The sequence below is a fragment of the Tamandua tetradactyla genome, chromosome 17 (genome assembly GCF_023851605.1).
Source record: "Tamandua tetradactyla isolate mTamTet1 chromosome 17, mTamTet1.pri, whole genome shotgun sequence".
Lineage (NCBI taxonomy): Eukaryota > Metazoa > Chordata > Mammalia > Pilosa > Myrmecophagidae > Tamandua > Tamandua tetradactyla.
Window position 1 is genome coordinate 58,335,235 of NC_135343.1, and position 13,606 is coordinate 58,348,840.

General features: G+C 42.4%; 1 protein-coding gene and 1 long non-coding RNA gene across 6 annotated transcripts in view; one reads left to right on the plus strand and one right to left on the minus strand.

Moving 5' to 3' along the window:
• LOC143661257 (uncharacterized) overlaps window positions 1–13,606 on the minus strand; it is a 313,222-nt gene that overhangs the window by 84,115 nt on the left and 215,501 nt on the right. The gene's annotated exons all lie outside the window — the stretch shown is intronic.
• Window positions 1,785–3,168, plus strand: LOC143661255 (protein OSCP1). Its single transcript, XM_077134749.1, has one exon. The coding sequence runs from the start codon at window positions 1,828–1,830 to the stop codon at window positions 2,965–2,967; it is 1,140 nt and encodes a 379-aa protein (XP_076990864.1). The 5' UTR covers window positions 1,785–1,827; the 3' UTR covers window positions 2,968–3,168.

Consider the following 13,606-nt stretch of genomic DNA (forward strand, 5'->3'; position numbering starts at 1 on the left):
AGAGTTGAGTGGGATGTGGGTCTTCTACCCCAGTATAGAGATTTAGACTAAAGGTGGACATCATCCAAAGATATCTTCTCTAGGATGGCTAATATTCCTGCCAGGAATATTGTCTTGTTGGGGGAAATTATCTCTGACAGGCAGAGAGTCCTACTCCTAGGACTCAGTGACCATCCTTCCTCCCCCCTCCCCCCAGGATGTCACACAACAAAGATCTTGGTGACAGTCAGTGCCAGGAACTGGTTAACATTGCTGGGAGGACTCAGCCAGGTGAAGAAGTGTTGACCTTTTGGGACAACATCAACAGAAGGCAGCTCTGACTGTGCTTCTGGGTTTAACTGTGACACTGGAAACCACGGTCCAAGTTTACTAGAGGGGACCACAAGGATTTGCCCAAAGGGTGAGAAATAATGAAATGCAAATGGATCCCTTAAGGCTCAGCAAACCTGTGGAGGTTTTAAGCATACACAGGGTACCAGAAACACCCAGGAGCACTTCCTCTAGCCAAGGCTGACCATGGCCTCAAAAAACAAACTCAGATAATGGAATCTGTTACACACATTGAACTATCATTTCTTTGCTTCTTGGACTCCGAGAAATATAAGAACAACTTTGAGAAAGGACCAGTAGAAGGAGCTGACTGGTCTCAGAGACCAAAGACCTGCACTCCAGTCTCAGCTTATTCACTTAAAAGCTGTGTGTACATCTCACGAAAACTCTCAGAGCCTGTTTCCTCATCTGTAAAAGAGGGAAAACAAAACACAGGTATGTTCCAAGCTCCAAATAAGTGGTACATGCAAAAAGTAGGAGAAACTCTACCACAGTACATTTGTGAGCTTTTCAGATCACCTAAGAAGTGAAAAATCTGCGCCCTGAGAAAATTAAATGACCAGTCCTCTCACCTAAATTTTAGTTTGCCGAGGCTGCTCTGACAACTATCACACAATGTCTTGGCTTAAACAACAGGAATTTATCATCTCACAATTTGAGAGGCTAAGAGCCCAAAATCAAAGTGTTCAGCAAGACTGTGCTTTCTCCAAAGTCTCCAGACTTCTGGTGATGGCTTTCCAACAATTCCTGGTTGCATGGCGATTTGTCTCCTTATGTCTCCTCCCTCTGGCTTCTACTTCCATGTCCAATTTCCTTTGCTTACAAAGACTTCAGACATATTGGATGAAGGCTCACCCTCATTCAGTTTGGTCACATCTTAACTGATAACATCTTCAATGGTCCTACTAACTAATAGGCTCACACCCACAGGACGGGGGTCTAGGAATTGAACTTTTCTTTGTAAGAAACAAGATTCACACACCCCCCAAGACCTAGTCTCTCAGTCTGGGTTACTCCATAAATAGAACTTGCAACAAGGATTCAGATGCAAGGAGTTATTTAAGAGATGCAAGAAAAACTGTCAAAGGAAGAGAAAAGTGAGCCAAGCAAGACTAGACAGTCAATAAAGAATTTGCTAGGATTCCAGCTGCTACTGGATTCATTGTATTCGGGACCTCATCGCCTTGATTAAATTCTGGAAATGTAGTAGAATAAAAGTCTTGGAGTAATCCCACCCAACAAGTGGGAGATCTGGGATGTTCGTGTCAATTCCCCAAAGCAACAGGTTGAGGGCTGTGGAGGCAGGGTGTAGACAGAGTGACTTTCCATAGCTCTTTTAGAGGAGACCTACAAGCAAAGAGAAGTAGAGGCTGGCAGTTAGATCGTGGGTTCATGGGAGTTCATTATTCTATTCTTTCCACTTTTTGGCATGTTAAAAAAATGTTCTTGCGCTGGCTACAGGCCCCGGGGCCTTACACCGGTCTTACTCCCAGCATCATGTCAGTGCGGACGCTACCGTTGCTCTTCTTGAACTTGGGCGGGGAGATGCTTTACATCCTGGACCAGCGGCTGCAGGCCCAGAACATCCCGGGAGACAAGGCCCGCAAAGTCCTGAACGACATCATCTCAACCATGTTCAACAGAAAGTTTATGGAGGAATTGTTCAAACCTCAAGAGCTCTACTCCAAGAAGGCCCTGAGGACTATCTACGACCGCCTGGCTCATGCCTCCATTATGAGACTGAACCAGGCCAGCATGGATAAGCTCTATGATCTGATGACGATGGCTTTCAAATATCAAGTGTTACTGTGCCCCCGTCCCAAGGATGTGTTGCTGGTCACTTTCAACCATCTAGATGCCATCAAGGAATTCATCCGAGACTCCCCAACCATCCTGCATCAAGTGGATGAGACTTTTCGGCTGCTGACTGATACTTACGGGGGTCTCTCTGCTGGGGAGTTCCAGCTGATACGTCAGATGCTCCTCAGCTTCTTCCAGGACCTGCACATCCGAGTGTCCATATTTCTAAAGGACAGAGTTCAGAATTCTAATGGTCGCTTTGTGTTGCCAGTGTCCGGGCCAGTTCCCTGGGGGACTGAAGTTCCTGGACTCATCAGAATGTTCAACAACAAAGGTGAAGAAGTAAAGAAGGTAAAATTCAAGCATGGTGGAAACTATGTCACTGCACCAAAAGAAGGTTCTTTTGAACTTTATGGAGACCGATTCCTGGAGCTGGGAACCAATATGTACAGTGTGAACCGGCCTGTGGAAACACATATGTCTGGAGCATCAAAGAACTTAGCTTCACGGACAGAGGAAAGCTTGGCTCCAAACCCTCTTGCTAAAGAAGAGCTGGATTTCCTGGCCAGGCTAATGGGAGGAATGGAGATTAAGAAACCCTTAGGTCCTGAGCCAGGATTCCGGCTGAATCTCTTTACCACAGATGAAGAAGAGGAACAAGCAGCATTAACCAGGCCAGAAGAATTATCCTATGAAGTTATCAACATACAGGCTACCCAGGACCAGGAAAGAAAAGAAGAGCTGGCTCGTATCATGGGGGAATTTGAGATCACAGACCAGCCAAAACAGAGCACCAGCAAGGGGGATGATTTGCTTGCCATGATGGATGAGTTATAGCTCTGTTGACCAGGCACTCCTGCCCCACCACAGAGGGCCCAAGATCTCAAATGATGCTGCTAGTTTTCTACTGGATGAAGCTGTTACCTTTTGTTCCTGTTTATGTTGGAACTAACTGTGCAAGATGCCCTCAGGAAGCACACTCTCTTGAAGGCATATACATATATTTTTAGCAAAATATATTCTGGCTTTTAAATTGGACCTTTTCCATTTTCTTTCAATTCTGTGGCAACTATCCAAAGCATCCTGGGCTGTGGGCTTGAGCCTCAGAGTTGGGAAGGGAACACTCCTGTTGGCTTGTTCAGGTGAACTCTGATAGCTTTCCTGTGGGGATTTATATCTCACAGATGCCTGTGAATCATAATGAAGACTTCAGAGCTTTTTGGGATACATTCTGCCCTATAGGTGAGTCTGAAATAGGTAGGAGAGGCAGTTGTACGCCAAACAGTTGGACCCAGTTTAGACAGCCCTCCTCTCCCTATAGCCTCAGAGAGGCAGAATAAGCAAGGCCATGCAGGGAACACTTAGCTGGGCCCCAAGCAATGGCATATGGATATCTGTAGTTCTCTGTTTATCTCTCTATCCATATTTGACTGGGTTTATTCCATATGAAGATGTGTACCAAGAAAATATTTTGGTTTTCAGCATGACATATTCTCCTTACCCCCAGATTCTTCTTCCACCACTTAATGTTCTTGCCTTGTAAAGATACCAGTGTGATGTGCCATGACATCTATCTCTTCTCCTTCACCATCAGTCACCAAGCAGAGCCTTAGGTTGAATACATGAGTGTGCCACTTTCCCATCTGTGTACCAGCTGAGCTACTTCTATTCAGGAGGCATGCTGCCAAGTCGAATTGGGATCCATGTAAAATATTTCAGGCTTGGGCAGCTCTCATTGTTTCAGGAAAGAGTTAGCCCTCAGCCACATGTTCCCGCCTGAGATTGAATAGTAGGCAGAGTCTGGGCCACCAACATCCAGAATTCAAGGTTCATTCTGTCTTACGGAAGGAATAACCAGAATGTCAGAGGGTAGAAGATAAACTGAACTAAGTTGATCATTTCCTGAGTTTAGGCCAACTGCAGGGGCCACTCTGGCCCCTCTCATCCTGAGAAGTGTGGAGGCAAACTTAGTGCTGGAATATGAGGACCACGGCAGCTGCCCTTTGGTTGGCCCAAGGCAACGGGTTTGGATACAAAAAGGTAAATCACCTAGTAAATGTAAGTTGCTTCCTATCCACTAAAGTTATGCTTGCTTATCTACTAAGAACCCCCAAAGGTCTGTTGGGAGAGGTGTATCATGCTGTAAAATGCTTTTTTTATAAAGTGCCTTTGGCTCAGTCTCTTTGAAGTAATCTACCACCAGTTGGGGTGGTCTGACTAAGTGACAGATAAAGGGGAAGTTTCTGTCCTGTTTTGAGCCTGGCTCCTATCATGTTGTAACAAACCTGAACTTCACCGTCTGCTCTGAGCATGTCCTGGGGCCTTGGAAGTGGGCCATGAGCTGCCGAGAAGAAGCAGCCTCCTCCCTCCACCTATCCTAGAGTGATGCTGCTGATTTCAAACGTATCTGTCCTCTTGGTAAATAAACAAGATATAGATCTGTGGTAAAAAAAAAAAAAATGTTCTTGATAAAAAGGAGAATAATCTTCAAAATAGACATTGATTCAACATTGAAATGAAATGTTTATTATGTTTGCCGAAAAACAGAGCAGTGGATGTCAATGTGATATTAGCAAAACCAAATATTTGACATTAAAGGAATAACAGCAATTTCACATTTTCTTAGACAATAACAGCTAAGCCCTTTATAGGACCTCGGAAAGAAAGATACCTACAAGTAATTGAAGCCATATAATAGCTTTTGTTATTGAGATTGAAGGCAGGAGAAATTGCAAAAACCTTTGGAATTTGTGAAAGAATTTCAAAACAATAAGAGGCAGATGTGGCCTGTTCATGAGTCACATGGAACTTTTATGAAGAACTTGTGTCATAATTCAAATGACACATAAAATATTGGTGCATTTTCCCATCAAAGGTCCATGAAATACAGTATTTTTAATGTTGACTATCCAGTACAAAATTTTAAAATATGCATACATATGGAAAAAGATGGAGAAGTTTTCATTCGCCGGAGGAACTCTTAGAGTCTAGTGTTTTTCTAGAAGAAATGTTTTACCCAGGGACAGTAGTGTTGGAGCTAAAACCATGGTCTCTAGGACCCAGTTGCTTGGGTTTGAATCCTGGCTCTGCCCTTTACCAACTATGCGACATTAAGCAAGTTACCTAACTATTCTGTGCCTCAGTTTTCTCATCTGCAAAATGGGGATAATGAAAGTAGATCATTCATGAGATCGTGTGGAGCTCAAATGAAATAATGTATGCAAAGAACTAAGGCTAGTACCTGGCCCATAGGAAGTTGGCAAAAATTAACTAAAATGGTATGGAATGGCTTATTCCTGGAGAGGAGGTGGATGGGGATGGTCACGGAATTCAGAAAGAGGGAGTCTAAGTGACAGCAGAAGCTTTTCCTGAAATGTGTTGAGGCCGCCAGGATTCCCCAAGTAAAATTATGCAGGTATATTTAGTGGGGAAAACATTAAAGGTGAGGACTTAGAGGAAACAGGGGCAGAATATGAAAATGAAAATAGAAGGGAAACTTTGTAACCCAATAATGCTTGAGTGTATATTTGTCTTGTAAACAGAGAGAACAGAACATGTCCAAGACCCTCGGTCTGTGGAAAATCGAGCTGCACACACTTCATGGTTGGTGAGTTACAGAGGCTGTTTTTGCTTCTCGCCACCATTAAGCACCAAAGAACAGGGTGGAACCAGGACTATTCCAGCCAATCCTAAAGAACACCTAGGGCAATATATAAGATTTCACAAGGTTCCAGGCACTAGAAACCTACAACCTCCAGATGGGTCCCTGGACCAGAAAGTCCTGACACTTAGGCCAGCCTCTCCAGAACATCAGATAGTCCCACCTCCCTACCCCAAATTAGTGACAGACCCTTCCAATATCAAAAATTTAGATTTTCCATAACCCAAACACCCCTAAAGAGAGGTATGGAAAGATCAAAGGTGATGGTAGAAATATACATAAAGGATAGGACTTAACAAATGAATATGAATGCTGAATCATTAAACTGATATCTCTTCTAGTCTGCAGTATTTTAGAGCAGCTAGAAGTAAAAACCTAAAATTGTGAAATTGTAACCCGTGTCAAAGCCTGATATATGTTCTACAACTAATTGTGGTACTGTGCTTTGAAACTTAGAGCTTTTTTGTATATAAGTTATTTTTCACAAAAAAAAGAAGAAGAAAAGTGGATTGTGATGATAAAGAAGTGTTTAAACCCTCTAGCCTCCTATATTCTGGAGCAGCTAGAAGGAAAAATATGGGAGGATCGTATGGTAGCCCATGACAAACTCTGGGATCTGTCCTGTAACCACTCATTGAAGAGTGCTTTGAAAATGATTGCTTTTTTTATTTCTTTGCTTTGAATGTATGTTATACTATACAATAAAAAAAAGTTAAAGAAAAAAACAATAAAGCCAGTTAAATATCAAAAAAAGAACAGGGTGCTTGGCGGTACCAGCCATGGAAAAAGAACACCTTTTTTCTTACACTCATGACTCATTCTTATGTTGTAAACTCACACATGCTATTGTGTGTAGCTGTGACCCACTCCTTTCCCTGCTGAATAGTATTCTGCTGCATGCATTACTATGATTTATTTATCCACTCCCCTATTAATAGATGCTTCGGTTGTTTCCAGTTTGGGGCAATTATAAACAAAGCTATTCTGAACATTATTTACTGTTTGTACCTGTTTCTTGGTGTCGTTGTGCATGAATTTCCCTAGGTAATGTGCTGGTTTGAATCTGTTATGTACTGCAGAAAAGCTTATGTTCTTTCCATCCTTCCTTATGTGTGCAGACCTACTGGGTGGGATCTTTTGCTTAGATTGTTTACATGGAGGTGTAAAATCAGCCCATTTAAGATGGCTCTTAATCCCCTTGCTGGAGTCCTTTATGAGGGGATAAAAGGCAAAGGCATTTTGGAGAAAGCTCAGAGAAAAAAAAAAATGTCCCAGAAGCAAGAAGGACCTGCAGGAGCTGGGAGAGCCATGTTGAAACCAGAACCTGGAAGTAAAGGACCAGCAAATGCCGCCATCTGCCTTTCCATGTGACAAAGGAACCCCAGATGCCAGCAGCCTTTCCTCAGAGAAAGTATCTCCTTCTTGATGCCTTAATTCAGACATTTTCATAGCCTGAGAACTGTAAAATTGCAACTTAATAATTCCTCTTTGTAAAAGCCTATCCATTTCTGTTATATTGCATTCCAGCAACTTTAGCAAACTGAAACAGTATATACCCAGAGAAGGACATTCTGGGTAAGAGGGTGTAAATATCTACAACTATCGTTTTCCAGGGTGATTGCACCATTTTATGCTCCCACCAGGGTATGATAATTTCTACTGTTTGACATTCCCACCAACACTTGGTATTTCAATATGTTTTATTTTGGCCATTCTGATAGGTTTTTAATCATATTGCTTGGTGGTTTCATTTTTCATTTCCTTGACACCTAATGAGGTCAGGAACATTCACACATATTTATTGGCCCTTTCAATTTCCTTTTTATGAAGAATGTGTTGATATCCTTTGCCTATTTTTTTAATCATTTGTCTTTTTCTTAACTGATTTGAAGAAGTCATTTATGTATTCTGGGCACTCGTCTTTCATAATAATTGTTGAAACTATCTTCTCCACCTTATGGTTTGTTGACTCATTTTCCTGTAGTATATTTTGTGGAACTGAAGTTCTTAGCTTTATTATAGTTGAATTTATCAGTCTTTCCCTTAGGGTTAGTGCTTTTGGGGTCTTATTTAAGAAATCCTTCCTTACCCTAAGAACATGAAGATATTGTTCTACGTCTCTTCCGAAAGTTTTATAATTTTGCATCTCACATTTAGGCCAGTTTTTCTGGAATTTGATTTGAAAATATTTTGAACTTCTCTGTCCAGCTACAATGGGGGCTACAGCATGATAGGTTTCTGAGCACTCAGAGGCAAGTTGATGAGGCTTAAGTCATGGCTTTGCCACTCATTAGCTGTGTGACTCTGAGAACTTGCTTAACTTCTCTGAGCCTCTGTTCCCCAACTGCAATTGTACTTACCTCATAGGATTTTCATAATAATTAAATGAGTTGATATATATAAAATTGCTTGGAAGAAAAGACACTCAGCACATACTAAGTGCTTTGTGATCTTATTTATATCTTTTTTTTCTGCCTTTAAAGATATAGTTCCTACCCAGTTCACTCAGACCCCAGGATCAGAACACCCCACCCCTAATCACAGCACAAAGAAACAAGACCCCATGAGATTCTGTGCTGTTATGGTTAATATTATGCCTGAAGAGTTTCTTTTTAATGTCTGATTTTCTTGCATGTGTCAATATTTATGTGCTTCACTTGCCACCTGCAGGTGCTACAGCCTCCTACCAAGAGAGCATGTCTAGTTCTGCAGACTTACGATCAGAGAGATGCAAAATTCATTTTTCCGTGGATATTTTTTATGCTCCCTAGGAAGTCAAATAGCTCTGAAAGTAGTGGAAAAGAGAGTGTTTTCTCAACATTTACCAACTGGGGATGCACATTTGAATTTGGGGGAACACGCTGCAGGATCTGTCTGTGTCCTTTTCCTGTCCCTGGGTGGTGCCTGCAAAACACTGTAAGTGGCTTCAAGCCCAAAAAGGAAAGTTGCTCATAGTTGTTGAAAGAATTCTAAATTATAAGAGCTTAATATATGCTATTTCACTTAATCTCAATAAGTGGAGAGGGAAGCAACTGATGTGCAGACATGCTAGAAATGTGGGTATTCGGAACTATCTTTCTGCTTCAATGTGAAAACTCTTTATGTCACGTAGCCTTCCACAGAGGCACTGCCCAGTGCTATTACTAGGAAGAATCTGTCAGTCCCACCCTCTTGAATGTTTCACCCATTTCTATTCTGTCACCTCATCTGCATCTGTGATCACTTTCCCTCCCACTAATTCTTAGTTATGCTTTCAGCACCCCAAGTCATTCTCCTAGTGAATTCCAGTACTAAAACCTGACCACCGACACAAATCCCAGGCTGGATCTACTGTCTGAGGCCTGAAACCTCATGCAATGGGCTGTCCCCAGAGTCTCTCTCCTAGGAGTGGCAGCCTCTGAAGTCTCACAGAGACCCTTCTCTTACACAGACACGTATTCATGTCACGTCACATGTGCTTGTGTGGGCATACATGTATGCAAGCACAAGCACAGACACAGAAATGACCCAGTTAATCAGAACTTTTGACTGCCATATACAGTCACATACACATACTCAGATATGTGACACACAATTAAATGTGTGCACACAAACACAACTAAAAGTATACACAAAACATAACATTCTTTGTTTCCCGGTGCCTGCCCATGCCAAAAAAAAAAAACAAAACATGACATTCCTCATAAGATAACTAGTATTAACTAATTAGAATATCCTTGCAGAACTTCAGTTTTAGAACAATGCAAGTAACTGGAATGCATGCTGTTATTAGCAAGATTTTACTCAAATGAGCAACATCTGGGTCAAGTCTTTAAACAATCCCCTGGACTGTAATCTCTCTGACATATGGACCCTGGCTCAGTGGTCTCTGCAGATCTTGGGATACATCTGTAATAAGGTATTCAATAAATGTTGATGGAAGAAACAGATGAAAGAATACATTGGCCCCATGGACACTCTACCCATTGTCTCCCCCCCAGCTTCGATCCTGTATTAGGAAGAATCAGCACCCACAGCTGCACAGGAGCTGAGTCATCAGATTCAGTTTTGTAATCTAACTTGGACTTAATTAGATAGATAAATTGACTCGGGCATTTCAGAAATTATTTAAAAAGGAAACATTCACAACCTATAACACAGGGCCTCACAGATAGTAAAAGTTCAATGAACACTGATTACCTTGCAGAAATCTAGATAATTCTATTAACCAAATTCCTCCTTCGCTATGTGTGTACTGATTAACCAAGGTAAACATCCACAGACATAGATACAGATACAAAGACCTCCACCCTCCTTCTCCCCACCCCCTCCTCCAGCCTTGTTGTGTCCATTTGTGGGCTGGCTGCCAAGGGACTTGGAATTTGATTCTTAGAATCTGAGCAGCTTCCTTCTGTCCAAATTATATGGGTTTGCTTTTCTTCTTGTGGGTTTGGCAAAAGTTACGTTCCCACTTTGCCCCTTATGCAAGAGGAAATGTGTTCTCCTAACCCAGAAGATATCTCCCACAGCAGGAGCAACATAGCCTTGGCAGAGATGGTCCCAGCCGATGGTGGCTTCCACCAATCGCTGGTCTCACACCTCTTGCCCTTTGCAATATGGTTCTGGAATATGCTCAAGCAACCCCAGAATTCACCTAAGAGAGACATGGCTCTCAGATGGGAGGAACTATATTGACCTGCACTCCCTAAATTGTTTCATGGCTTTTACAGACCTGGAATGTTATTATTCAGAATGGCCCCTGGTCCCACAACCATCTGTCAGCCCAAGCATGACACAACTGTTCCTCAAACTGTCTGTAGGCAAAAAGTGAACAGTAAAATAAGCTCCAGCCTGGAATTTAGGCAACAAAGGATCTGAGATTATGACCACTGGCAACATTGGTCAGCATCATAAATGGAAACCAGAAGCAAAGCATCACGATTATTGAAGAGCACAAGGTATTAAGAGAACAATAAACCCCTGTCCCTTATGTTTACTGAGAAGTTCCTCTATATTTCTCTATCAGTTCTTTATTGCTCCTTAACAACTCACCTAAAACTGGGAGGCTTAAAACTACAACCTCTTCTCTGCTCACAGCTCTACAGGTCAGCAGTTTGGGCTGCGATCGCCAGGGTAGAGCTTCTGTTGGTCAGCCTGGACGTCATTTACATGATGGCAATCATCTGGCAGCTTGACCTGTGATGGATGTTTGAAGATGACCTTGTTCCCATGTTGGCAATCAGTGCTGGCTGCTGGCTGAGTGCCTTGGTCCTAATTCCCCAATAGGTTAGACAGAGCTTCTTTCCTGGTGAGGTCAGGTTGGCGATCCAAAGGGGCAGAAACTCCTCAAGGCCTAGTTTTGAGAGTCCTGCATTGCCTCTTCTGCCACATTACATAGGTCAAATAAAGTCAGGAGGCCAGATGAGAGACACTGGGAGGAGAATTAAACCCATTTCTTGACAGGGAGGGGCAGTAAAGCCACGGTGTAAAGGTTATCGGCACCAGGATGGGAGGTAAAGCTGCAGTCATCTTTGTAGACATTTTACGACACTCCGTTTGGCCTGACTGTCAGGACTGCTTCCTCGGTTATGAGGTAATGCAGGCCCAATCTCAGAAATTTAGAAGTACAGGTGTGATGCCTGTTGTGAGTATGGTCTTAAGGATGATGGACTCATTCATCTTTCCACCCATTCTGCAAATCCAAAATGAAAATCACGTTTGCACCTAGGAATAAAAGATGAATAAGATGCTATGCCCACCTTCAAGGAAACTTCATTTACTATGGTCACGGAGACACAAATGAGTGGATCATCTTAACAGAATCATGTAGAGTTGTCAATTCTAGGGTGACGAAGGTCAAGAGAGATTCAATAAAGAAGTTGACTCTTGCCCTAAGTCCAGAAAGTTGATATTCACGCCAAATAAATTGGGGCAAGAGGTTAAAGGATGTGAACATGAGCCAGGATGAGAGATGATTCATGAGTAAGAGGTGGCACCTCCATCACATCAGGGTGGGGAGCAGCTGCTCTGCCATAAAATGGAGCACGAACTTTCTCCACAGGCAATAGACATTCAAGACAGGCCTAGGCTTGTTAAGGTCATACTTACAATTTGGAAAAGCCTGGAGGAATTTCTGGAGATGGGGGTTCAATTGAAGGGCTATTTCAGGTAAGGCACTGTGGTTGCAAACAATACAATACAACTCTGACCACCTGAAGCAAAAGGGGAATTTATCAAAGGCTGTGGGGGTGCTCACAGGGTGGAGAAGGGGGCTGGAGAACTAGGCTTGTGGCCCTCAGAAATGGGACAGTCCAGAAAGTTTGGGATGAGACTCAGTCAACTCTTTCCCCCACTGGATACTTCTGCTGGTATCTTTAGACCCTAACCATCCCTTCCATTTTAATCATTCTTTTTCAGATTCAGAATTTGTGGGGAGAAAATCCAACTGGCTGAGTTTATGTCATCTGCTGCCCCATGGCTATGACAGGACAGAAAAATGGTCTCCAGGGACTCCTCAAAGGGGTCCAGCACCCAGCTTTATTATCCCACAAGACAGCGGTAACTCCCCAGGATAAAACCACAGTGCTATGAGAAGGGGGAATGGAAGCTGGGTACCTGAAAATCGACAATATCTACTGCAGGGCCATTCTAAGAGCCCAGGTAACAGACATGGAGCCCCATATGCCTCACTGGGACAAGGTGAGTCTAAAGTAGGAGAATAAACACAAAAGTTGCACTCATAATTTGTGGGGCCTATGGCCCCAACTCTAGCACTCCCTCCTCTATAACACAGAATTTAACCAGATTGGTGAGATTATTATTTTTCCCTGGAAAAAAAATTCAATCAAAATATCTCACTCATTTATGACTGTGAGTACTACTTTTGGTGACTTTTGAAGGCGTCCCTTACCTTCCCCACTACCTTTCCAAGCATCAGAAAGTACCCTTGAACATAGTCTGGTAAGTCAACACACACTCACACCCCAAAAACTCTACCAAGAAGACGTTTTTGTGCCTGACATCTGATTTTAAAAATTCCTCTGACCCAAAGAAAACTTTCCTTTCTCTTAAAATAGTTTTCATTAGCAGCCAGAAAGACAAGAGCCCAGGACCTCCCCATGAAATTAATGGCCATACACTTAATGACCCGATACAGTGGCATGGGTCACTAGCCCACCATTAATTCCCAGATAATATCACTAATATAATGCTCTGAAATGTCACTTTCAGGGTGAGACTCTCCAAATTACAGCTGAAGAAATGGAATAACAGTACTTTACTATAACTCCCATGTTGACATTTGCATAGTTCTACTGAGTTGCATTTTTTAAATATCCTGTTGTTCTTACTAGCAAAGACTACCCATGTCAATTTCTCAATCAAGTTTGCATTGGTTAGCTTTCAAAGTAGCAAACTCACTGGTCCAAGAATCTTGAAAGTCAGAATGCTATACTATATGATGAACTAAGCCATTTTTACTTGTACAAGCCTCCTAAGGAAAGCAGCAGAAGGACCACCCTCAACATGTGCCCAAATTCCGTCCCCCCTTCCTGATCTCTTTTCTTTCTTATGTTTATTTTCTCTCATTCTTGCCTGGACTTCTTTTTGTTTGCTCACTGTGATGATTAACTTTATGTGTTCCCTTGGCCAGGGTAGTGTATCCAGTTGTTTGGTCAAGCACTGATCTACTACTTGCAATGGAAGTATTTCATAGATGGCTTTAATGTCTACAATCAGTTGGATTCAAGTATAGGAAATTACTCTCAATAACATGTCTTGGCCTTATCCAATCAGTTAGAGGTCTTAAGAGCCAGAACTAAGGGTCCCAGGGATCAG